Raw genomic sequence first — 26,644 nt, forward strand, 5'->3', positions numbered from 1 at the left:
TGTGGCTGCTTCCCCCTAATCCCACCACAACTCTGTGCAGTAGGTCTAAGCAAGAGAGAGTAATTAGTCTGTGAATATCATGACTCACCCATGAATCCTAGTCCCTTTAATCCCAATCCCAATGCTATACTTACTACACCAAACTGCTGTTCTATCAGAAGAAAAGTATGCTATGAGAAGCTTTATAAATAGGAAGTGATGTTTAAATATGCAGCTACCAGTCACAGAGGGTTTTTTTTCCATGTCAGGAGCAACTTGAGGAACTGCAAGTCACTTCTAGTGTGAGAGAATTGCCATCTGCAAGGATGTTGCCCAGGGGATACCCAGATATTTTGCTGTTTTACCATCCTTGTGGGAGGCTTATCTCATGTTCCCGCATGGGGAGCCGGAGCTGACAGAGAGAGTTCATCCATGCTCTCCCTGTATTCAAACCTGTGACCTGTCAGTCTTCAGTCCTGTTGGCACAAGGGTTCAACCTATTGCACCACCGGCGGCTCTGAACACTATGAATAGGGAAAAACCAAAAATCAAGCAATATGTTGTAATAAATATATTATGTTATGGTGGTCCCCTGGGCAGCGTCCTTGCAGATGGTCAATTCTCTCACACCAGAAGTGACTTGGAGTTTTTCAAGTCGTTCCTGACATGAAAAAAATGGTGATTATATTGAGAGAGAGAGAGAGAGGAGAGAAAAATAAGAGAATTGCAAAGCATTTTGAATACTGGGGCAAATTTTGAAGGAGACACAGTAAGAGAAAGAGCTGTGATTGACAACAGATGAATGTAGTTGGTGAATGCAGTTTAGCCAACCTGAGCAGGTTGTTGAATAATCTTGAACAACAAAAGGCTGCTGAAGAGAAGCTCAGCCACAGAGTACCAAGGGGAGTTACTCAGAGTTTTACATGCATGTTAGTAGAAGCTGATTGTGGTGCTACCACCACCCAAAATGCCTTGCACTGGCAAGTAAACCAATGAAAAGAGGATCTGTCCAAACTGAAACTGAGAAGTGGCCAACCCAAATATCTTGTTGTTGGTTTCGTATTTAAACATACATGCTTCTTGTTAGAGTAATTTCCACATAGTACAGAGTTAGCTCCTTGGAATCCAGTATCATATGATCATTGAATAATTATAGATTTAGGATATACTCCCAAGGGCAATCTAGTGCAACCACCTCCAACATCTAATGCATCCCTGATAGATGACCATTGCAAAGCTGAGAATCACCAAAAGTATGAGGAGCTTCTGCTTAGTGTAGACAAGAATTGCTGGTGGAATGCTCCAGTGAAGTTGCATGACCTCCAAGTTGATACCATGGTCACAGAGAGATCTTACTCTCCAGAGTGTTTAGTGTTTGCATGTGTCCTAGATTCAAAGGGAAGAGTGCCTCCCATCACATTGAAAAGTTGTAAAAAGAGAGAGAGAAAGAGTCTGAAGATTTCATCAATGAGGCAATCAGTTTTCCATGTTGTGCCCTACAGTTCTTTGCATTTCTTTCCTTTCTGCAATAAGGAAATAAATAACATCCTTTATAAATAACATCATTGGAATCAGTGAGACAAATCCTAAGCGTGAGTATTTCACTTTGAGTAGATTGTGTATTGCGACATTCATCAGTGTTGGTAGGGACTGTAAACTGGCTGCAGGTGGATGCAGCCTTTTCAAAGTCTCATATATTCTTCAGTCACCCCTCTTTCTTGGTGTCTTTGCTGTGCAGACAGAGATAACACTAAAGTTGCTGTTCTCAACTGATGTCTCTTTAGGCTTAAAACAGCTCCTCTCACCTTATGAACTAAGAAAGTATCAAGGAAATAAGGTTCTAAGCCCTGCAGTTTTCAGGATTTTATGAGTATCTTGGGATGACAGGGATACTATCTTTCCCAGAGAAATTTATATCAGGTTACTTCTCTCCTATGTAGCGATTAAATTACACATCTGTGTAGGTAAAAGTGTTGATGAAGTGTGAGTCATTCCTTTTTACAATGCTGCTGGCGGTTCATGAATGTTTTCAGCTGTGTTGACCTCTCTCTCAGGCACATACATCCAACCATTCAGGTATTCAGCACTCTGTGGGATTGCTAGGAAAGGGGATGAAGGCACTAGCTTATTCTGGAAACATGCTTCATTTGTCCTAATTGCTCTCCACATGGAACCATATCTGATTGGCGACATCATGTTATGATGCCATTGGGCTAAATTTAATTGTTTGTCCCAAGTAGAGCAGACCCACCAAATCTGGGGGTTTATGTAAGAGTCAACTTAACAACTTCCCTTTGATCCAGTGGTCTGCTCTAGTTGTAATGAACAATTGGATTTAGCTCATCGTGTTTGCAACATGATCCCTGATTACCTGAGATCACACGCTAAGCATAAGAAAGAACCCTAACAAGGTGGAAGTGAAAAGGATGAAGGGACAATAAAGGACCATCAGGAAAGTGTTCCACACCAAAATCTTTGTGATACTACATAAATAACACTGGCCAACACACATTTTGGTGCCTCAAATGTTAATCCTGTTTCTGGGTATATTTGACCTGCTCATTCCAAAAATGGGACCAGTTTTCTTCTATCAGCTCTAGTTTTGGAGAGACAGAACACGTTCTATCTACCAGTCACCATCTGCTCGCCCAAAGAAAATCATGATAAATCATATCTAAGAAACTGAAGCTGATGCAAGTTTTGAATTAGTGCTCTAAATAACCCTAAGAACAGGCCTAAAAAGCAAGACACCAAGAAAAACTCTTTTTTTTTTGTTAGAGAGGGAATTGTATCAACTGCTGATTCATTGGTTTCAATGTCTTCTGGAGCCAGAGATGTGTCTCTTCAAAAGCATTCCAATTTCAGTTACTTCTGTATATGTTTTTCTTCTAAAGCAGTGGCTCTCAACCTGTAGGTCCCCAAGTGTCTTGGCCTACAACTCCCAGAAATCTCAGCCAGTTTACATCTGGGGAGCCACAGGTTGAGAACCATTGTTCTAAAGCAATGCTCAATGTGTGGTTCCAGACACTGTTGTACTGTAGCCTCTATTAATCCTAGGTAGTATAGGGATTAGTGATGCTGGCAATTGCAGATCGGGGTCTTTTTCACACTATATAATGATCTCACTTGAATATCACATCCCACAAAATTCTGAAGTTTGTATTTATTTATCGTGTCAGGAGTAACCAGACATTTGTATTACATTTTTAACAAGACAAACAGACAAAACACAAAGTTTGCATGCTTGGTAGTTGATTAAATGTACTTTGACCAGTATCTGGCCACTTGGAGTGCCTCTGGTGTTGCTGCAAGGAGGTCCTCCATTGTGCATGTAGCAGGGCTCAAGTTGCATTGCAACAAGTGGCCAGTGGTTTGCGCTTCTCCACACTCGCATGTCGTGGATTCCATTTTGTAGCCCAATTTCTTAAGAAATTTCTGAAGTTTGTGATTTAGTGAGACAAAGGAGCTCTCTGACAGAGATTTCTAAATACTTCAACTGCAAATTCCAGGATTGCATAAGATTGAACCATGGGAGTTAAAAGTGGCATCAAAATATTAGCATTATATAGTATGAAAGAGACCCAGAGAACCCCAAGTTGCCCATGTCTGTACCAGGGGATGCATGTGCACACATGTGCTCCTGCACACATAGGCTGTTAATTCAATATAAATGAGCTTTCATACTCTAGGGGTTTAGCAGAGATCAGAGTAACCTGCACATGAATCAGATCTGGAGCAGAGCTATCTCAGTGAGATTAGTGTAGTTCCCTCATTCTTTCCACTTTGGCTGCATCTCCGGTCAGCTAAAGCTTCTCTATGAGAGAGATTAAGCCAGTCAGCTCTCACAAAAAAATGCTTCCATGCCTGGTAAGAGTCTTGCCAGTTCCTTGAGACAGGAATGGTGGCTAGCGGAGAGGGGAAAAAACATTGTTGTCACATTTTTCCACGGTATGGTATAATTTATAGCTGTCTGTGAAGATTAACACAATTCCCAATGCAAATAAGGGGGGGGGAGGCTGATTCAAATATTCATTAAAGGAATCTGGTTTGATATAGCTAATTGTTTGATCACTGGAAATTTTGAGTGAGGATTTTTAGTGATGGCTTTCCATTTTGGATTACTGTCAGGTTATGTATTTAGTCCTGCTTTTTCTTTCAAGAAAGTAGGACTAAGTAAATGAAAATGGTTTGTTTCCATAGAGTTCACAGGGCAAAGGAAATATTGTGGGTTTCTACCATCAAGTCACCTGTCAATTTATGGTTACCCCATGGATTTATTAATGAACTGGGGGAAAAGAAAAGAAAATCACTGAAAGAAAACTGTGTTGTCCATTTCTAACCTAGATTTTCCAACATCAATGAAATATTTCCATTTTGAACAAAATAAGAACAGAAATGAAAGTTTCTGCAAAGTAAAGGATTCTACTGGGCAGCTTCAGAAGTTTGGTGTCTTACTTATGGATCTGAAGGGTTGCCTCCTATTTTCAACCCTGTGTCCCTTCAAAAAAACAGTTTGGGGGAAAATTGACTACAAAAATAACCATAATTTGTAGTCAAATTATGCAGTAGTCCATTTAGGCTAATTTACTTGCTCCCTTAGTAGTCATTCCTGAAAGACTCATATAGACTTAAAAGAGCTGTACTTACCTTCCAGATAACCAAAGGCTTCATCATCAGTGTGATTGACCATTTTTCTGTCCTGCAGAATTTGTTGGCATATAGATGTCATGCATCTGTGGACTGCACGTTTTCCATCTCTAATTTAGATTATAGTTATGAGATGGGTTGAGTCTTCTGACTAGACATTTTAAAGAAGGGCATTTTTTAAGGATATTTGACTCCTTCCCTCCCATCTTGTATGCCTTTCCCTTTATTATTCATTTAACTTTTCCCCTGGTTTTGAAAATGAGCATTCAAAATAAAGTCATATATCCTTTATTAATATGATGGTGGTGCTGCCTTTTTTCTTTGTGCATGTATTCCTCAGATTAAATATAAAACCAGTCTGAAAAATGATTTTGAATGCATGATTTCACAAAAACAGTATGTAGGCGTTACAGTCCATTTTGTAGCCTCCCCTCCCCCTCAACAAAATTCTTCTATGGACCTTATAAATTTGTTCCTAATTATATTCACATGCAGTTATTCTTAAACTGCAAGCCTGGCTTTTCCATTTTGTAGCACAAATTCTTGTTATGAATCACACAAAAACTGTTTGAGATTAAACCAGGGGGAATAGAGAAATTGTGCATGTGTTGACATGTTGCCGGAATTTTTTTCTGAAGCTCTGTTTTTTATAGTAGTTCAGGGAAAACGAAACCCGATTGGTTTCTTCAGAAAGATTCGGATGGGGAACCAGCTTCACTTATCAACTGGCCCTCCAGGTATCCTACCGCCTAGTTGTGTGGCTTCAATAATAATAGTATTAATAACCACCAGACTGTTACCTTCCCTTGACCTTTTCCCTCCACTATCATTTTAACAAACATCATTGACATCATTAATGGCACTGGATATGTAAAATCAGTTTGTTTAATGAACTTCAGGGATTAATTCCCTTTCTTCCTGGGAATTCTTGTTTTGTTTTTGTTTTTTTGTCACTTACAACTAATGGATGTTTTTGGAGGAAGCACTTGAATTGATCCTAACGTTTTCTCCTAATCTGTATACAATGTCGAAATTCAAGTATTGCCTTTGACCTGTCATTAATTCATTTTTCGTGCCTTGTGGTCTGCATTGCAACAAGGCATCAGTCTTTAAAATGCCTGGAATGCTGAAAGCACTAAGTTTCCCTCAATATGAAAATGCAAAGGAGCATAACACTAATAAATTATGTCCCCCATATTGGCCGGGATGCATTCCAGGACTTTGCACGGATGTTTCAAATCATAGGTAATAGCAAACCCTATTGAATAAATGACATCTAGTGGAAGCAAATAATAATAATAATAATAATAATAATAATAATAATAATAATAATAATAGAAACAACAACAACAATAACAACAACACTTTATTTATATTCCACCCTTCTCACCCCAAAGGGGACTCAGGGCAGATCACAGCATACATACACGACGAACATTCAATGCCACTTTGTATAGACAGTACACAGACAGACAGAACAAAAAGGAGGCGTGTTGTTTCAATGCCATGGAAGGTTGAGTCCAGCCACAGGGGGTGCTGTTGCTCCATCCTCTATGACAAAGAGCCGTCAGGAATTCCTTCTTTCTTTTGGTTGCACAGCATTTTCTGATCCTTCTTTATGGCGTTGTAAAACACCTTCCCCTCTTTGTAGCGGTACCGAATTTCTCTAATTACAGCTAAAGCTGTTTTCGAACTGCTTAGGTAAACAGGGTTTTTTTTTTTTGTCATGTCAGGAGCGACTTGAGAAACTGCAGGTCGCTTCTGGTGTGAGAGAATTGGCCGTCTGCAAGGATGTTATTCAGGGGACACCTGGAGGGGGAAAAAACAGTGACCAGGGCTGACAGTCGGCCACTCACACTAACCTGGGGCTTTGAACTTAGAACGTTTCGATTGGTAGATCTTAGCATTGCTGGTGATTTACCAGCTGTGCTAAACCTCTGGCCCATATCATAGAATATGTCAATGTCTGAAAGAAGCATAGTTTAGAGTCACCTGGTAGACCTCGAACATGCCCAAAGAGGACCTATTTTGTCAGATATTGGTATATGAAACCATACTTACTGGTCCCATAATTATGAGAGTCACACTCTTATTTTGCATGTTTACACCTACAACTCATGCTATAAATAGATGAATTCATATCTCAAAGGATGGGTTCCTAATTTTTTTAATTGGATGAATAGGCAATAGGTGAACTATTTTGGGACATGGGTGGTTAAAAGGTAGTTCAATTTGTTTACCACGGTAGAACACACTAGCAACAAGATTCCTTGTTATTGTTAATAATTTAATATTTGGACACTTACTCTTCCAAACAGTGTGTGTTCATAAAAAAAGGAGGAGGTGATGTTACAGACTTTGGAAGCACCACATTTGGGTTGAAATTATAATTAATAGAGCATTAGATATGAATTGTGCATCTTACATAAATTCCCATGTGTAACCATGGTTCTGGCTAGCCAGAGTTTGCCAACCAGCTTTAAACCTTAATTGAGATCCTGGTTAAAATTAACTATAGGTAGAGCCCATGACCCTTACTTTAAGCCAGTGGAAGAATTTGAAACTCAGTAGGTAGTGCCTAGGGGAAAAAACAGCAGATTCTCTGTCAGCTTCTTGACTACTGTTATAATATTGGGAGCTTTATATCTACACAACTCAGTTTCATTTTTAGGGTTCTCTGTGTCAGTACACAAGTACATAGGGTGGAAACAAACTACCCTTTTTTCTGATATCATTGAAACAGGAAGGGGAGAGTTACCCAAACAGCTTTGCTGCGTGTCTTAAGAATCTTCTCTAAAGGGTTGGGAGATATTCTAGAGTAGATGTTAGCAAGGTTCAGACCATTATAAAGAGAAAGAAAACCTCATTGTGCAAACAAAAACCAAGACACAGTGTATACCAAACCTTTTTTTTTAGCCCATCTGGAGACTGCTGTTAATGCACAGCCTCATTATTTTTGCTTATAATGCAATTGCTAACTACTTCAGCAGTGAGAAACATATGAGAGGTTCCTCCTGTATTTTGTGGCCCCTGTATGTCCTCAAATCTGGTCCAAATTTAATATTCACATTCTTGGAGCCTTCTAGGAAATAAAAGAAGTGTGCCAAAATATATATTTTCTTTTGATCAAAAATAAGATTTTAGGAAAGCAGGAGTGGACTTGTGGCCATTTCCACTTTAAGAGATGGTAAGACCTAAGTCAGGTGCAGTAGAGGTTGTCCACCAGACTTACCAAGTTTTCCATCTCCTTGAACTACACAGCCAACATATCCCATCTTCCATTAATTTTGTGTTCATATTTTGTTTTCCTGTATGATTTTGTTTTTCAATACTTTTGCTTAGGAAGATCTTCTTCACACAGTACTCAGAGTATGGAAGTTTGCTACTTCAAAATGTAATGATGGCTTCAGGCTTAGTCAGCTTTTAAAGGAAATCAGACAGATTAATGGTGCATACACTTCTGATGATGGCTACTGTTGATAGCAATATGCCTCTGATTATAATTTTTTTGAGAAATATGAGTAGGTAGGGTCTTCTGAACTCATGTCCTGCATATAGACTACCCAAACACATCTTTTTGGCTATTTTAAGAACAGAATGTAAGATACAAATAACAGAATACATAGTATCATATTATCACCCTTTGCTGGCAGCACACGTGCTTTCAGCTTTCTCAGCAATACACAGGAACAAGAATGTTTTTCCCTCTGTTTTGCATTCTTCCTGATTTTGCTGAGGAAAAGAGCAATCTAGACATACACTGCATCAGTCAAAACTGAAATAGATATCTTTAAGAATAAGTTATGTTTTCATGAGTGTAATACTTTCATGAGTATAATAATTTCTCATTATTTACACTTAAAATTGAATTATCTTGTTTCTCACTTTGCATGATTTGTTCTTAATGTTGATTAGAAAAAGAAGGAAAATGGTAAGAAATCATTCACTTGTTTTTGGTCTCCAATAAGCATGAGCGCTGCCAGTATTGGAAAACATTTCAGAATGAAGCAGCCATTCGTGAATTAAAGTTGAATTTGTAGTTTAATGAAAGCATTATTTTTTTCTGATTTTTTTCCCCATTTGGCCGTATTTATTTCCATTTCTTCTTTGGCAAATTGGATTCAGCAGACTATAAATTACCGAGAAAACCCTGATGCAAAGCATGAAAACAGATGTAGACAGAAGTGTGGCTACACGGAACATAATGTCCTGGAACCTCACTGATATCTGTGGCCTAGGATTTGGCAGAGTCCATTTGTTAGGAATGTCCACTAATATTCCCACTCATCATCTAGTTTAACAGTAATTAATACGTAATGTTGCTAAATCTCCCCCAATTTGGTGCATGTTGTTTCCTCTCTCTTACTCATTCTCTCTCATTCTCTTTCTCTCCAACTGAGTTGTAGCCATGCCACATTGTAATCCATTTTTCTTTCTTAAAGAGTAAAAGTTAGAGAGAAACTGGTGAAAGAGGAAAATACTCGTGGAAGCCCTGAACTCGTAACAGACAGTCAAAGAAAGATTCGCCCAGTGCCTGTTAATTTCGTGCCTCTTCAGTCAGAAACATCTGCCTTCCATAGGGTGGCCAGTCAGCCACTTGGTTTGCTCTGCCGACCAGTGCATGGCTACATCCAACCTGCGGGAATTGCTCATACAGCTAAGCTGGTGACTTCAGAAGAGCGAGAAAGTTACTTGGAACCAGCTAATGCTAACTTCTTAACCAGATTCCCACTGGATGCTTCTATGGACAATGGAAAAACTGACTTGCCTCAGGTTCATGAACCATTGAAGCTCAGTTACTCCAGTTTGGAGAATGAGCCGGAGAGACAGCCAATTTTGCCTTCAGCGTTCCATAGACAAGGGAAGAGCAGGGAGAGCCGCACAAGAGAAGGTGATGCCGAGATACTTCCAGTGAGCAAGCCAAAATCTATGGAACCTGAGAGAGATTTAGAGCGCATGAGGCAGAGGATGCCTGGAGCTTTGATGAAGACTCACGAGAGCACCGAAAGGAGTGAAAAAGTCATGTATCTCCAAAGCACTAAAGGGAAAGTTCAGGTTCGGGAAGAGATTCCAGCGAGGCACAAAGTCCTTACTCGTTCCCTGTCTGATTATACTGGTTCTCCTAAATTAGAAGTTTTCAAAAGTAAGGAGCATATTGCAAAGAATGAGATGGAATTTCGGAGCACTGAAGGAAAAATCCCTAACGGTGAAATTACCATGGTTGACACTAAAGTTTCTGTTGCTCAACTTCGCAATGCCTTTTTGGAAACTGCCAGTGCCAGCAAGAAACCTGAACTGTAGGTGATGTTTTCTGAATTTTTATTTTTTTAATGGTGTGACACATGCACGTCCTTGGCATAAATGGCATTCAAAACTCAACATCAGTTGCCTTTTGCTGCACTTTCCGTTCACAGTTCAACTCCCATCTAGTGCATCTTTCGTATGGAGTTGGCCTGAATTCTCGTGTTCTTTTGTGCTTTTGCTTGCTTTGTGCAAGTTCTGATGTTGGGAGGCTGGAATGGAATGACTTTGTACTTTTCCTGTGCATGGTTTTCTAGGAGCATGAAGAATGATCTGTAGTGGATTGACTTGTTGGGATGCTTATATTTGTCTTTTATTTCTCTCTCTTCCTTTTTCTCTCCCTCCTGTCCCATCCCAATTCTATCCTAATTCTTTGTTTCCTTCTACACGATTTCTGTAATGGCAAAAAGTGAGTCTCATTTTGAGATGCCAACATCAGGTACTGATTTGTGTGGCAGTGCTGAACACGAAAGAGGGTCACGGAGGCCAAGACGCTATTTTTCTCCTGGGGAAAATAGAAAAACTTCTGAGAGATTTAGGACTCAACCCATAACTTCAGCAGAGCGAAAGGAAACAGATAGGTAGGCATTTGTGTAGCAGAGCACCCAGGGGTGGCATTATCCAGAGCAACAGTTCATAGCAATAAAATCAGTCTACTTTCTCCAAGGTCTTGCTTATTTTTAATGTATTATTAATACTGCACAGTTAAGGTAAGAGTTGCGGCCAGTGTTCATTATTCTATAAGTCTGGTATTTGCTTGGAAGTGGTAGTATGAGTTTGCACTGAATGAAATGTATCTATGTGCACAGAAAGAGTATTTTCATGTTTATGCTTTAAGGTAAAACTCTTTTGAAAAAGAACCAATTACAGACACTGGGCCAAAAGTCAGTGCTATAACAACCAGAAGAGTATTTTATGTGTTGACCTTTTTATGAGACTTCTGACATTCTTCTCCTTCATGCAACTCACACCTGGCTGGAACTGCTTGCCTTCCCATTTCAAGGGTCATTGTAAACGAAATATTACTGGAACTCAAAATACATGCTGAATTATATTCTACTTGCTGTCCCTCTTGATAATTCAGTTTAGAAATGTATGACTTACTTTTGCCCTCAAACTGATTTGTTCCTTTTTTTCTCTGTGATTTCCACAGGTCTGCATTCAGTCCAGAAATGATAGCTACTGATGGTAAGTGTCTTCTCTCTCGACTCTTTCGGTTATTTCAGATTTTCTCTTTTTGGTCTTTTAGAGGCTGCTGGTGACACCCTTGCCAGAGATAATTCTCTATAGGCTGGTGGGGAGGTGGCAGGGTAGCCCTTCAGGGATGTGTATGTCAAAATCTATTGCAAACGTATAAGAGTGCAAATAGGCCACAGGCCATTTTAGTACATGCTTCAAGCTTATTGTGTTCCTCTTGGTAGTCTTAAGTGGGCCAAACAAAAGTTTATACATAGGGCCTAGAATTGATCATGCAACAGAAGTGTGAACAAAGTGCAACTGTTAGCATCCATAGCTGACTTACATAGCCAATGGTGAAGAATGCTAAGAGTTGCAGTTCAATGGCATCTAGATTTTGGGACCTGACAACTCAGCATAGCTATCTGACAGACCATGCATTACCTAGCCTCCTGGTCTAAGCTACTTTGACTAAGTGAGTATTTGGACCACACAGTTATTGAAGTTTCAAGAAGGCAGTAGGCAGAAGCTTTTTTTCTGCTACGGTTTTGCCTGTCCATACTCCATGTGACAATGTAATTTTTGCCATCCAATCCCTCTAAAAATTAGCTCTGGGAATCTATTTGAAGTATCAGGAAATACTTTTGTTTTTTGTAGATGAAGAGAAGCTGGATGAAAGAGCCAAGCTGAGTGTTGCTGCAAAGAGGTTGCTTTTCAGGGTAGGCATTCTATTTCTTTCAATATATGAGTATGTGTGGGGATGTGGGTATTCAATCCTAAATCATCCTAAAGGTGTTAGAGGAACTGTTCTGTATTTTGCTAACCTTAAATGTGAAAGTGTCTGCTTTGTGATCAGAATTATGTTGATAATTTGGCATAAGGGATATTCAGGTGTGCTATTTTTTTGGTTGAATTAGGGAAAAGCTTTTCATTCTGGTGCACATTTGGTTCTAGGAAATGGAAAGGTCCTTTGATGGGAAAGGTATTCCTAAACCACGTTCAAGAAATACTGCAGTGGAGAGGAGACTGAGGCGAATGCAGGACAGGTCACGCACCCAGCCCATTACAACTGAAGAAGTGGTCATTGCAGCTACGTAAGTCCTGGAAATATGTTAGCTTTGGCATATTCCTGGATTTTGAAATGTTTTGAAATGTTTACATTTTGCCTGATGAAATGCTGATGGCTTAGTTATTAGGAAAAGGCTTCTTTGCTGAAGGATAACTTCTTTGAGAAATGTATATTGAGGTGGAAGACAGAAGTTATGTCTAGATGCTGTTGGAGATGGGGCAAAGCTTGGAAAAGTTAGTGTTTGGACCACAGATCTCAGAACGCAGATTTTGTGAGTTAGCCCAAAGCAGTGGTTTATGAAAGCTCTGTAGGGGTGTGGAGAAGTATAAACTGCATGAAATGGAAGAATGTTTTTGAAGCAATAGGTGAAGACCTATTATAGATTTTTCTGAAATTATAGAAATTTGCTTCTACATGTTTCTTGCTGCATTATTGTTCCATACCCTGTGTTTTTGGATCACTTGTAATTTTCTTGCATACTGTTGGTATCTTTTAAACTTTTATATTAAAAATTGTCAAGTATTTTTAATGAGGGGATTGGCAGTTTATGCAGTGAACACTATTATGCCTTTCTTAATGCTGTTCTCTTCTCTCTCTCCTTGTGAATTTTTCCTTCCCTTGGCTATTTTCTCTTAAGTGAACCTACCCCTGCCTCATGTACTGTGAATACCCACCCTGTAGTGGCAAGGATACCTAATCCCACTGTAGTTAAGAGCACTGTACATCCTACCAGGTACTGGGAGACACATCTTGCATGTTACAGGGAGCACAAGGGTCATGGCTAGCAAATGCATCCATAAAATTAAGTGGCTTAAGTGTGCCGAGCAATTTGATGGAACTTTTAGGAATGTTTTTCTTCCTTGTCACCTTCTGGTTTGGCTGGAAAAGCTACACTTCTCTCTGCTTCTTGTATGTTCAGTTCAGAAGCTTGTCTTTCTGTTTTCTCGTGTCGCCCTCCTCCTGAATTTTTGGTGTAGGGATGGGCACTAGGGTTCCTCTAGATATTGCTGGAATGCAATCTCATAAGTCAGTGGTTCTCAACCTGTGGGTCCCCAGATGTTTTGGCCTACAACTCCCAGAAATCCCAGCCAGTTTACCGACTGTTAGGATTTCTGGGATTTGAAGGTCAAAACATCTGGGGACCCACAGGTTGAGAACCACTGCTATAAGTCTTACGTGATGATGTGGGAACATGGGAATTGCAGTCCAATGTATGGAAAGTCACGATTGCCTTCTATCTTTTATTGGCCTTTACTTTCAAATACAGAACAGAGAGAGACCTGACTAAAGTCAGGAAAGTCCAGAGATTACTTCTTGTACCCTTCCTCTGTTTTTCTCCATTGTAGCGTTAATGAAAGGATAAGAAATTGCACCATCTATGGGTGTGAGCATATATTTCTTCTGCTTTCTTTGATTCCATACAGCTCACCACATACTGATAACTGAAAGACAAGAGATGCAAAAGTCTATATCAGCAAATAACATTGCAGAAAAGCTAACAGATACCTGTGACTTCAAAAAGACTAATTAGAGTCTCCTGGCTTTTGCTTGCACTGACTAGCCCATTTTGCTAGATGTTCATGTTTTAAGCTACCCAGTTGTTGCTGAGTAGATAGACCATGATCAAAATTGCTCCCTTTTTATGTTCTTCTTGACAGCTTCCCAAACCCACCTGAGGTTTCTTCCTTACTGAGGCACAATAAGGTGCTCCAGTATTTTAATGCAAGTGGGGAAAAGATGATCCAAGCGATAAAACCAAAGAACAGGGTTCAGATGTTGAAGCCTAGAGTACAATTTTCTGATGTGAAGTTGTAATCTGGTTATCTTCTCTTTAAAAATTATTTTGCATACTTTGTGTTCCAAATAAAGATTGGACAGAAAATATCTGTCTTCCTGGATGTGTTCAAATTCGGTATTGAGCTGCTTAAGTCAATAAGACAAAGGGCAGGAAACTGGGAAGTTTCCTATACCCAGCTTAGCATTATCTCCGCCAATTGTTTCCAAACTTGGATCTTCAGATGATGTTGGAGTCAATTTCTCATAATCCTTGTACAATGAACACTCTGGTTGGGAATTCTTATGGCCATTCTGGGAATTCCAATGCAACACAATTTGGGACCCAGGTTTGGGATGTACTGTTCTACAAATAATGGAGTTTTAGAGTCTTTTACTGGAGACTTTGGAGATTTAAAATAGTACATTCTGCATGAAAAGCAAGTAATTCACCACTACAGTCCTTTCTCCAGAGCCTGGACCTGCTTTGCGTGTTCTCTGTGCGCAAACAGGAAGCTCAGGCCTAGTAAATAAATGTAGAGGATACAAAGACAATGTGATGGTGCCACTGCCTTTTTGCCAAGTAACCTGATGTGTGCTGAGTTCAGTGTAGCCCACTTGCTCCACAGTTCCTTCTGCTTCCTCGGTTGACACAATACTGAGACAAATCTTTCCTGTTTCTCCATTTCTGGATGGTGCATGATAGGCAAAGGAGTAGGAATGCTAAGTTGATTGTGTGTCCCAACATCATTAGTGAGCTTCACTTAAAAAGATTTCGGAAAACCCTAAAAGTACTGAGGATGTGTCCAGGTAGCACAGAGGGCATCTCTAAGAGCCTGGAAACAACAAATTACAAGTAGCATAATTACCTCTAATAAACTATCCTTTTTTAATGCGGGCACAACTAAGTTCGATTTTAAAAGCAATATTAGTAATAAGATTCAATCCTTTTCTATTGTGGTAAAGAGTGAAAGTTGCTAGTTTTTAAACTTGCCTGTTAAGGAATTTTAGAGGCATTTTTTATTAGAATTCTGTGGCATTCCCTTATCAGTCCAATTTTTTTTGAAGGGACAAAATATAACAAAAATGCAACTGGACTATACAAAGATTTACTGAAGTCATACTAGTAAGGTAAAGGTAAGGTAAAGGTTTTCCCTGACGTTAAGTCCAGTCATGTCCGAATCTGGGGATTGGTACTCATCTCCATTTCTAAGCTGAAGAACCGGCGTTGTCCGTAGACATCTCCAAGGTCATGCAATTAGTCATACTAGTAACAGCAACAAATAACTACCAAATGTTTTAAAAGTGACATTTGTAGTTCTACTTAAGCCTAAGTATGAATATCTAAGACAGAGAAAAGTACCAGATTATTTGGGTATCCATTTCCCATGTGGATCTTTGGACCCTGTTGGTTCCTGGTGCAGCCAGATAAAGAATTTGTGCAAAGTATGTGCTGGTGTCCAGACGATCGTTAAGGACCAGATGCACTGCTGTAAATAAAATTGTGGGTGAATTGCAGTTAGTCTCTTGAAAGTGTAAAATTAGCCTTAGGCTTCTGACTATATGTAGCCACCTGCTCCCATATGGTAGAGATGTACCATTTTTAAGACTGGATACTTTTTGGTATCAATACAATTATTTTCAGGGAAGTATATGTCCTTCTGTAAATACTGATACTGTGGAAAGCATTGATCGACAAATTTACTTTGTTTTATATCCTACCCTCTCTCCGTCGTTGAGGGACTCAGAGCAGCTAACATATGGCAACAATTCGATGCCATTCCACATAAACCACATCACATTCAAAATACATAGTGTAGCCAAAATATAAGATCTACTATCATCCACGATTTCAGATATCCATCAGTGTGTGTGTGTGTGTTCTTGGAAGGTATCGCTTGTGGATAAGGAGAGAGTTCATAAGTAGACTGAGAGCACATTTAGATTTTTTTCGCTTTCCTTCTGCTATGTCTTGCAGCTTCCTTATTTAATATTTTTTCCATTATTTGTCTAAAACCCTGGTGAAAGAGTTCTTGGTTTGCAATGCGAGGTACTAATTCCTATTTTCACTTTAAAGATTGCAGGCATCTGCACACCAAAAGACTTCTGCTAAAGAAGAAATAAAAGAAGCCAAAGATGCCCTCGAACAAGATCAGCCTGGAGAACCAGACTCCTCTACCCTGACCCTGGCAGAGAAGATGGCCTTATTCAACAAGTTATCTCAACCAGTGACAAAGGTAGTCTCTACAAGAACCAAAGGAGACATTAGACAAAGGAGATCAAACGCTCGATACCAAACGCAGCCTGTCACACTTGGTGAAGTTGAACAGGTATGTGTATTTGGTGCTTTTCAAGTACACTAGTGGTTGTTGGCTAGTGGACTTCAATTCTGGGAAGCTTTAGCCAACATTGTCAGTGATCAAATATGGAAGTTGTCCAAGTCTGTTCTAGTAGTTATTTGGATGTTTACCCCATAGAAATTGATCATACTGAATTTAGTGCGTTTTGTGAGCTTGCATGGAAATATATTCCAGGTTGACATCAAGTAGAATTACTTTGATCCTTTGTCATTAATATAATCTATTGATTTCTGCACAACATCTACAGATACAGGCTTGATATGAAGTGGACTGCTGGAATGGACAGTACATTTTTACTATACTATAGGTTTACTCTTTGTAATCTCTTTCTCTTTCCTTCTCCCTTTTCTCCCTTTTCTCCCTTTAGGGAAAGACCCTTTTAAAGCCTTTTATGGAAATAAAGTGTTTCCATTTTTAACCAAGAGACTTAAACTTTCAAGTATCAATAATAATTGAAATGCATTTTTTTCATCATTCAATATCAATTCCAAGCTTGCACTGCTTACACCTATTGATTTATTTAAATATTTATATCCCTCCCTCTAACAAAAGATCTCAGATTTAATACACGTAGACTGGGCCTAGGGTCCTGCTGATAGGTTTCCAATCTCAATTCAAAGTGCAGGTTATTACCTATAAAGCCCTAAACAGTTCAGGTCCTGTCTATCTTCGTGACCACATCCCCCCAATGTACCTGCGTGAGTGTTAAGATCTGCCAGGGAGGCCCTGCCTCCGTCACAAGTGCAGTTGGTGGGGACAAGAGAAAAGGCCTTCTCGGTGGTGGCCCCCCGTCTTTGGAACACCCTTCCCAGGGAGATTATGCAGGCCTCCACACTGACCGCCTTCAGTAGGGATTTGAAGACTTGGATGTATAACCAAGCCTTTGAGAATGTTTAGCCCCAATGGTCCGCAATTAATGACACAGCATTAGACTTTCATCCCATGCCCTTTTTCCTTAACTACAATTTGCACTATCTCATTCCTTTGTCTTATTTACAGTTTGGCCATGTCTTATGCTAATGGTTTTTACTTTTTTATTGTACTGTGTGTTTATTTTACACATTGTTTTAAACACTTTGTGTCATGTGTAAGCTGCCCCGAGTCCCTTCAGGGAGATGGAGATGGGGCATAAAAATAAAGTTAAACTTAGAAAATGATAGCAATAAAGAATTCCTATTTAACTATCTTGCCACACCAGTGAGGATAGTGTACACTAGGAATTGGAGGAGTAAAGAAATGCCTACAACGAAGGACTGGCAAAACAAAATACTGGAAATAGTGAGCATGGACAGACTTACATACTGGATAATACCAAACCAAGGCTTACCTAGAAGGCAAACTGACTGAGACCTAGTTGAAGACTATTTTAGAAGATCAAAAATGGAGCTTATGATTTAAAGGAAAAAAGAGAGAATAGAAAGTAAAAGGAAAAAAAGTTCACAAGGCAAGGACTGTAAGAAAGGGAAGCAGAAAATTTAGAACAAAGATAGGTTAAATTCCTAGAGCATAATTATATAAAGATGATAAAATTGCCAACTGAGTAGATGGAAGTCAAACTACTTAATTTTTTTTAACATGGACTTTTTATTTTTTATTTTTTTCTCTCCTTTCTGTCTTTTCATTTTTATTTTTTTCCTGGTTTTTCTTCTCTCTTGGTAAACCTATTATTTTCTCATTTTTCTTTGTTTTTATCAGAATGTAAAACTTTGCTATATGGCATTAACAAAAATTATTTTAAAAATAAAGTGATGGTTATTATTATACGTCAAGTTGGGGGGCGTGGTTGTAAAAAGGTATTGATGTAATGATGAAAAAATAAACCTTTGAGATCTGTCTTTTATTAGGAATGGTTTCCCAAAACAGCTTCAGAAAATGCCAGATCCTGAGGGAAAGTGGGCATGGGCAACAAAATAAATGCCCCCTCTTTCTTTTTTCTACTGCTGCTATGAAACCTGAACCTTGATGGTGTAGCCACCCCCTATTTTCAGTTATCTAAAGATACATGATAATTCAATTGCTTGTTATTAAAATTGTTTTTTATTTACCAATTCTAAGTATTTGTATTGTTCCATAGGTACAAAGTGATAGCGGGAAGATAGCTCCTTTGTCTCCCACTATTGTAACATCCGTCTCCACCATGGTCTCTGCCTTGTCGCCGGTGTATAGTAAGGATCTGCATGTGAAGGCAGCTGAGGACGACCCGGCCAGTGAGATCACTAAACCTGATTTCAGGCACCACTCTTTAGTAGATAATGTGGATACTTCATTAAAAAACATCCTGAAAACAGAACTGTGGCAGCCTTCGGTGGAAGTGAGAGAGAACAAGCGCCAGTCGAGGGAGTGTGAAGAGGCAGAGCCCAGGGGATTTGTAAAACGTGAAGAGAATGGTTTAAAAAAGCACAGTTCCTTTAAGGAAGAGCCCCCACATCCTGTTTCTGATAAAACGGAGGACTACAACAAAGAGATTAAATATGCATTCCCAAGAAAAAGCAGCATGGAATTGTTTAGCCCACAGCCTCACAGTGAGCCTGCTGAACAAAAGGAATTGGTCAGCAACATTTTGCAGGAGAAACGGGAAGCCAAAGGCCAGCTCTTTGAGGATGTGATGGAGTGTGAGGGAACCGGGGCACGACCGACCCAGCAGAGAGGTAAATGTTTCCGTTGTGATGGTCCCCTGATTAATGAAATCTTGGCGTCTCCATTGTTTGGCTTGGAATCAATCAATTATACAAAATGCAACTGCATTCAAATGCATGGGTGTGGCTTGTATGTGAATACATGTTTATAAAGCAGGAACAAAAACTGTGTTTAGACAATGTGTCCTAGCAAGTCATCTCAAGAGGCATTCCCACCTGTGTAAGGGTGGGAGGTTGAGGAATATTTAATCTATTGCTCCATTGTTATAACTATTTAAAATAGCATTTTTGATAGCCTGCCTAATTGATCATGGCCTGCCAGATAAAGTTAATTGATTCATTATGCTCTCTCCTGGTGTCCGTCTGTAATTTAAAACCTTGTAATAGTAATTTTACCACAAAGAACGTTTTTACTTTGTTGTCCATCCAGTTCGTTTGGATAGGTTTGTTTAATTAATTAAGGAATAAATCTGATTCTTATCCCACCTTTCTTTCCACTAATACTGTTAGCTATAAGGTTCAGCCCACCAAAAATGCCCTGTTGACATTTAATATGAATGTGGACATGCTGGTGGGTGTGGCACATATTTCCTCAACTGGGTTTCTGCAGAATAAGCTTCTACAGGCTCCCCTTAGTACTCAGATTGTGTACATTTAGGATTGTTTTAAAGTAAAAATTTCTTGCATTTACTGAGGAGCCAATCTGGGATTTCATTTCACTAATTGGAGGTCTTCAAAGATCTTAAATCTTCAAATGGCTGCTGGATTATTTTTCTTTACTGTGTCTAAAATGGTGTTTAAATAACCATGTAAACTTTAAACAACAAGGTTCGTTTGTTTTTAGAAAAAATGAAATTGAGCAGCAGATTTTTTTTCCGTACATGTAGCAGAAGAGCCCGCTCGTAAACAAGCAGTGTAGTATCTATTTTTTTTTAGATACTCCTCGTGATTGAGATTAACTGCTTCAGTCTGTTCCAAATGGTCCTTAAATTGATTTGCATTCACAAACATTTTGATGTGTTACTTTAAGTAAAGATTAGACTCTGCTTACACACAGGCCTGGTTGGCTCTCCTTGTTCCATTCTGTGGTGGAGAATGTGGTCAAGCAAAGCAAGTTCTCCAATCAAGTTAGACTTTCTTCCTCCTTGAGAACTGTTGGAAGTGTAAATACAAGGCCATTTAAAAAAAAATTTGTAAAGATTTGTTTTTGAAAGCCTTTTAAAACTTACCAACAAAGTTTAGGCATCACTTGCACTGCTCTATACAATATTGCACAGGGAAGATCGTCTCTAGTTATTCCTATTTTCTTGAGGCATCTTCTTTCTAGACTTTCCCTAAAATAATAACAGTGTGTGAAATTAAGACGTGCAAATACAGCTAGTATGGTTTGGGTGAATGGCTGCAATCTCCTATTCTGGGAGAGTCCTGCCTTTTTCACAAGGAGACCAGAAGACACAAGTGGCAGGCCACAAGGTAAACAAACCATATAGAAAGTACAGCAGGCATAGATATTATCTGGAAGCTCACAATATCCATCTTGTTACAAGTGGCCTAAAGCCACTTGGAAAGGTGTTTGTAAAGCACACCTTTACAGATGGATAGATAGGTTGTGTGTATGAGATTAGCTCTCCAAGATCACCTGATTCCACTGACCATATGTTGGTATCCCGAGTTGATCTGTCTCTGATTTTCTTCATGTGATCTCTGCCTCACTTCATCTACCTTAAAGTTCTCTTCCTTCCTTCATTCACTATAGTGCCTGTTATTATGTTATTCGGATCCCATAGAGCAGTGGTTCTCAACTTGTGGCTCTCCAGGTGTTTTGGCCTACAACTCCCAGAAATCCCAGCCAGTTTACCAGCTGTTAGTATTTCTGGTAGTTGAAGGCCAAAACATCTGGGGACCCACATGTTGAGAACCACTGCCATAGAGGCATGTCCAGTGCTGGATGTGCAGTTGACAGGGGCCTATGCAGACATAATGTGGTCTGTGCATTTTGCTTGGATGGATAGGGCCTCTGTGGGATGGGAGGGTAAGATAAAGATGCTCACTTCTTCCATAGACTTGTAGAGTTGGAAGAGACTACAATGGCCAACCTGTCTTATCCCATTCTGCTGTGAAGGAATACATAATCAGTGCACTCTTGACAGATTGTTATCCACCCTCTATTTAAAAAACCTCCAAAAGATATTCGATCACATCCCAGGGTGGTGGTTCTATTGATATGACACAACAGTGCTCAGTTGACATAATGGACTTCAATACTATACCCTCTGTGAGCACATTGATCTTCAGAAAAAACTCTTAAATTAAAGGAGCAGATTATGTTTTATTTCAGCACCCATTTGGGTGTTTGTGTGTACACTCTCATACATGCCCTGTTAAGTTCTGATATCTTGGAAATGATAAGAAATACACCATCAGATATCAACTCATTAAAAAGATTAGAGGTGCTGTAAACTTCTCACTGGCCAACATACATTTTGGTGCCTCAAAGGTTCAACATGTTTCTGGATATATTTGCCCTGCTGATTCCAAAAATGACACCAGTTTTCCCCTATCACCTCTAGTTTTTGAGATACGCAACATATACCATATCCCAGTTTTCATCATGATAACCATATCTAAGAAATTAGAGCTAATGCATCTATCCAATGCGATTTTCTGAATCAGCAAACAACCCCAGGAAACAGGCCTAAAAACCAAGACACCAATACTTTTTTTGATTGGGCTGCGTAATTGAATCACTTAGCAAGCCACAGGATACTAGCTTTTACAATGCTATAGATTTTGTGAAATAAAGAATAATATTGTGGAATCACAGATCAGAAAGAGACCTCATTTTAGCCAAACTCCCCACTTATGGCACTAAAGCACTCTGGGAAGTGGCTATCTAACCTTTATTTTAAACATCCACTGAAAGAGAGTCCATCATCTTCCATTAATTCTTTATCATGTTTAATCACCATCTTCTTACTTGTAAAATTCTCTCACAACAGGAGCATCGCTCTTGACACGCCAAAAAAAACCTTGTAATTTGGATTCATTGGTCCAGTTCAGAGCAGTAGAAAACCAGCATCCAACTTCAACTGATAAACACTGTGTTTGGAACTGGGGTTTTTTTTTTGGTTTTTTTGGGTTTTTTGTTGTTGTTGTTGTTGTTGTGTCAGGAGCGTCCTGTTGTGAGAGAATTGGCCGTCTGCAAGGATGTTGCCCAGGGGACGCCCGGATGATATTTGATGTTTTATCATCCTTGTGGGAGGCTTCTCTCATGTCCCCGCATGAGGAGCTGGAGCTGATAGAGGGAGCTCATCCGCCTCTCCCCGGATTCGAAACTGTGACCTGTCAGTCTTCAGTCCTGCCGGCACAGGGCTTTAACCCACTGCGCCACCGCATAAGTACAGCTTATAAGAATTTATGCCAGAAACAAAAAGTTGTCTGTTGGTTTGAATGACATGAGATTTATTTTTATTTGTTTTGCTTTAAGCCATTAAGCACTTATTCTGAATTCCTCCTCCCTCACCCCAGAGCATGATGCACCAATTTCGGAACTTGTGGGAACAGCAGCAACAAAGAGCTTTTCTCAGTCTGCGGCTGTGGTATCCTGTAGGCAGCAGGAAACCTCTGAGCTCTTGGAGGAGAAACAGAACTCCAGGGAGAGCAAAGCTGAAATAACGGAAGACACCCTTGACGCATCCAGCAAAACAATGTCAATTAAAGAAAGGTAAACACACCCTTCTTCTTGAAATGCGGGGTTTCCTCTCATCTTACAGTAATGTTTGTCATGTTGTGGAATTTCTTAATCGGTACTTTCAAAAATTATAAACTTGTCGACAATTGAAAATAAGAATGCTTCATGTGAAAACAAAGGTCAAAATGAAAATTTCAAGGAAAAGTGCACTTGGAAATTTGGTAAACCATGCTCAAGATGTAGTCTGAAATTCACTTATTAGATCTATTCTTCTGTTAGATCTGTTATTAAGTCAGAGCTTCAGAAGAAGTCATCAAAGAGTTGCTTGCTAGAAGTATGGTATTATATACATTTTATAAGTTGTATTATGGATATTTTTTATTGTGTCAGAAGCGACTTGAGAAACTGCAAGTTGCTTCTGGTGTGAGAGAATTGGCTGTCTACAGGGACGTTGTCCAGGGGATGCCTGGATGTTTTACCATCCTGAGGGAGGTTTCTCTCATGTCTCCGCATGGGAAACTGGAACTGACAGATGGGAGCTTACCCTGTCTTGTGGATTCGAACTGTCGACCTTAAAGTCAGCAGTTCAGCCGACACAAGGGTTTAATCCATTTCACCACCATGGCTCCTATTGTGGATAATGTCCACACACTAAGAAGTGTCGTGTCCAAGACATTCATAACTTGTGTGTTTAAAGGTTGCATGGAAGTGATAAAAGTATATCAATCATGTTCATAAAGATTATATAGCATTAAGTAAAGATTGGCTTGAAATAATATATTCCCCAGGGTATAGCTAATATATTCCACAGACTATAATTTCTGTGTATTTATACCAAGCAAGTAATATTTGTGTGTGGAGCTCTGAATCAGGACTAGATACCAATGCATTTCATGTTAGAGACATACTGCAGTGTCATTTCCAAAATACCAAGGAAATGCCAATGTTTCATGTGCTCAGCACAAAAGGTCTTCTGTGTAGTGGTATGTGACCCACCCACCTGTGGGAGGAACTAGAAAAGTAGAAAATGAGATAATGGTGGTGGCCAATGTTATTCTGCCACAAAAAATATTTCTCGGAGACCGTTGAAGTAAGTTCATGTATACACAAAAGAGAGCAGAGCAAACTTTCCTACTCCAGAGACAACAGTAGCATTAGGATTCCCCTTTGCAGTGTTTGCCATGTGAAGATGGAGAATTACACAATTCCACATTTTTTCCATGCCAGGAGCGACTTGAGAAACTACAAGCCCTTTCTGGTGTGAGAGAATTGGCCATGTGCAAGGACGTTGCCCAGGGGATGCCCGAATGTTTTACCATCCTTATGGGAGGCTTCTCTCATTTCCCCACGTGCGAACCTGGAGCTGACAGATAGATGCTCACCCTGCTCCCTGGATTTGAACCACTGACCTTTTGGTCAGTAGTCCTGCCAGCACAAGGATTTAACCCATTGTGCCACTGGGTGCTCCAAATCCACATAATTTAAGGCATTTGTAAAGTAAATACTACGGTCAAACCTCACTATTGGAATAGCACTATTAGGACAGTTTCACACTATTCTTGACATGTGTACAGAGTAACTGAATCCAAAAGTCAAGTTTGTTTCCCAAAATAATCTACCCTCTATAATCTAACATAAAATAGGTTAATCTGATCTAGAGAGAAGGGCTTCCTGTGTTAGAACAATTTTAAAACATTGCCCGCATTGACTGAATGTATAAGTATGTAGATTTGTACATACTTATGGGATTTTATCATCCTATTTCTTTGTATGTATTTATGTTTAGTATCCTCTTTAATGTTCTTTAAGGTCTTGAACCAAATGTTAGTCTGTTGTAATATTTTTACGGTCACATAATAATTTTGTTTAAGTGTCTTGGCAATGATGTATGTCTTTTGTGTCATTTTGCTTGTCATTTTGGCCATCCTTTTTGGAAAGGAAAACAGGATGCAGATTAAACAAATAACAAAGGAAGGCAATGAAGATATATGTAGAAGAATATATTCAAACTGCACTACACATATACTTAGGTTTATTTTCAGCAGGGGCTCTAAACAGTTCAGAAGAGACAAAACAATTAAACAAAACTCTTGAACAGAAAAAATTATTTTATTTTGAGATTGAGAAGTGAGAGGCATTAAGGGTGTACTCCATGCATTTGTATGAACTGGAGCAATATCTTCTTCTGCTAAAGCTAGGTGAGCTCTCAGTTCCTCTTACTTTTAAAGCATTCTTCTTTGCCACTAGTATATTCAAGATAGGACAACCAAGATCATTGGCAGCCTGAGCCATGATGCCGCCGCTGTCTCTGCTGTGAATTCCCAAATGCAGGGGCAGCATGTTTGCATTTTAACTCGAACAGGCTGGAGCAAACTAAGGCCTGGGGGGCGGATGCAGTCCCCTGGGCACTTACCTCAGGCCCTCCTAATTTTCCCTGTCTTCTCATCTTAAGGACACGGTGGCCCTCCACATCCTTATGCAGAAAGGACAGGGGAGGAAGGCACACAGAAGCTGAGAGCCCTCTGGAGTGCTCTGAGCCACAGCATGTCTCAACTACCTCCCAGCATAAGGACGGCGCAAGTGGCCCCATCCTTATGTCGAGAGGATGACCCAAGGAAGGCACGCAGCAGCTAAGAGCCCTCCGGAGCACTCTCAGCTGTCTCCTGTCTTGCCCTCCTCCCAGCATCATGCTGAGAAGATAGCCCAAAGATTGGGGGAGAAGGATCGAGGAGGAGAATCCCGCAAACTCCCCCAGGGCAGTTGCCACATGTTTCATTTTCCTCCCGACATAAGGATGGGGCTAGCAGCCCCATCCTTATGCCTGGAGGACAACCTGAGGATGACCCACCTGCCCCACCCCCTCCTGGCCCCACCTTCTCACAGACTCTCTCCCTCCCGGCCCAGCTGTCTTGGTCAGGTCAACAATGCACCCCAAAGGCAAAAAGGTTTGCACATTCCTGAACTAGAATCTCAGTATCTCCCAAGCGAAGGGAGGCCCAAATGGTGACACAGCATATAAAGCCAGTCACTGTCTCCAAGACTGAAATGAGCTCAGTATAAAAGATTCCAATACCACACATACATTGCCGGCTGTGTTAAACAAAGCTAACCAAATAAAGAAGTGGAAGTTTTTTTTTTAATTCTAGGGCTCAGAATCTCCCACAATCCCCTGTGGGAGTTGTAATACAAAAAGTACAAAAGCTTTGAGCAAAGTTCTCATATTTTGAAAATTAGAAATGGGGATAATGAAATAAAAGTTCAGCCACTGCTTCCATTGCAGGTGATTCTTGTATGTTTTGCAATTTGAGAGACAGAAAAAATACCACATTTCTTTGATTCTAAGACACCTTCAATTGTAAGATGCACACTAATTTGAATATCACCAACATAAAAACATACAACACCCATGATTCTAGGGCGTTCTTCATTCTTATAGTTGTTTATAAGAGAAAAAAAGTGTATCTCAAGATTCAAAGAAATATAGTATGCCTGTGTCTCCTACTTCACATTCCCATTTTAGAACTAGGAGAAACTAAAGCTAACATTGTGTGTGGGCACATTTTCAGCTGCTATTCTGCAGAAGCAGCTGTGTATAACATTGCCTCCATGGGCTTAGAGATTGACACAAAACAAAACAGGCACACTAAGACTTACTTTTAAGTAGTGCATATTTAATTATTGCAACCAATAGCTTACTATTATTGTGTTCAAAATGACTAAAGCTTGGGGATTTTTTGTTTATTTATTTATTTTTGCAGGAATTCTGACAGAATGGGTGCAAAGGCTACTGATAAAGATTGGTGAGACTGGTCGATTCTAGGAGGAGGGAAAATGTGGCTGGAAAGATGAGGAGAGGCAATAGCTAAGCAGCAGGGCATTCCCTGGTCCCCAGATTAACTCCCCTAAGTGGAAACTAGCATGTGGGGTGGGAGGCATAATAACTAATGGAATAGAAAGGGATGGAAACACACCTGCTTGCCCTCGGGGAGAGCAAGTACACCATTTGGTTAAT

General features: G+C 39.8%; 1 protein-coding gene across 4 annotated transcripts in view; it reads left to right on the forward strand.

The window, feature by feature from the left end:
* Nucleotides 1-26,644, forward strand: part of SVIL (supervillin) — a 125,240-nt gene that overhangs the window by 59,400 nt on the left and 39,196 nt on the right. For 3 of the 4 annotated variants that reach the window (XM_067470347.1, XM_067470348.1, XM_060782485.2), the window contains exons 7-17: nucleotides 5,280-5,363; nucleotides 9,069-9,923; nucleotides 10,338-10,508; nucleotides 11,081-11,115; nucleotides 11,761-11,822; nucleotides 12,058-12,197; nucleotides 12,810-12,905; nucleotides 16,023-16,275; nucleotides 18,380-18,953; nucleotides 22,470-22,665; nucleotides 26,391-26,432. In XM_067470347.1, the coding sequence (XP_067326448.1) occupies nucleotides 5,280-5,363; nucleotides 9,069-9,923; nucleotides 10,338-10,508; nucleotides 11,081-11,115; nucleotides 11,761-11,822; nucleotides 12,058-12,197; nucleotides 12,810-12,905; nucleotides 16,023-16,275; nucleotides 18,380-18,953; nucleotides 22,470-22,665; nucleotides 26,391-26,432 (2,508 nt within the window). The remainder of the gene's footprint in view (nucleotides 1-5,279; nucleotides 5,364-9,068; nucleotides 9,924-10,337; nucleotides 10,509-11,080; nucleotides 11,116-11,760; nucleotides 11,823-12,057; nucleotides 12,198-12,809; nucleotides 12,906-16,022; nucleotides 16,276-18,379; nucleotides 18,954-22,469; nucleotides 22,666-26,390; nucleotides 26,433-26,644) is intronic. The other variant, XM_060782486.2, reaches the window with a different exon arrangement.

Source organism: Anolis sagrei, chromosome 6 (assembly GCF_037176765.1).
Source record: "Anolis sagrei isolate rAnoSag1 chromosome 6, rAnoSag1.mat, whole genome shotgun sequence".
Taxonomy (NCBI): Eukaryota; Metazoa; Chordata; class Lepidosauria; order Squamata; family Dactyloidae; genus Anolis; species Anolis sagrei.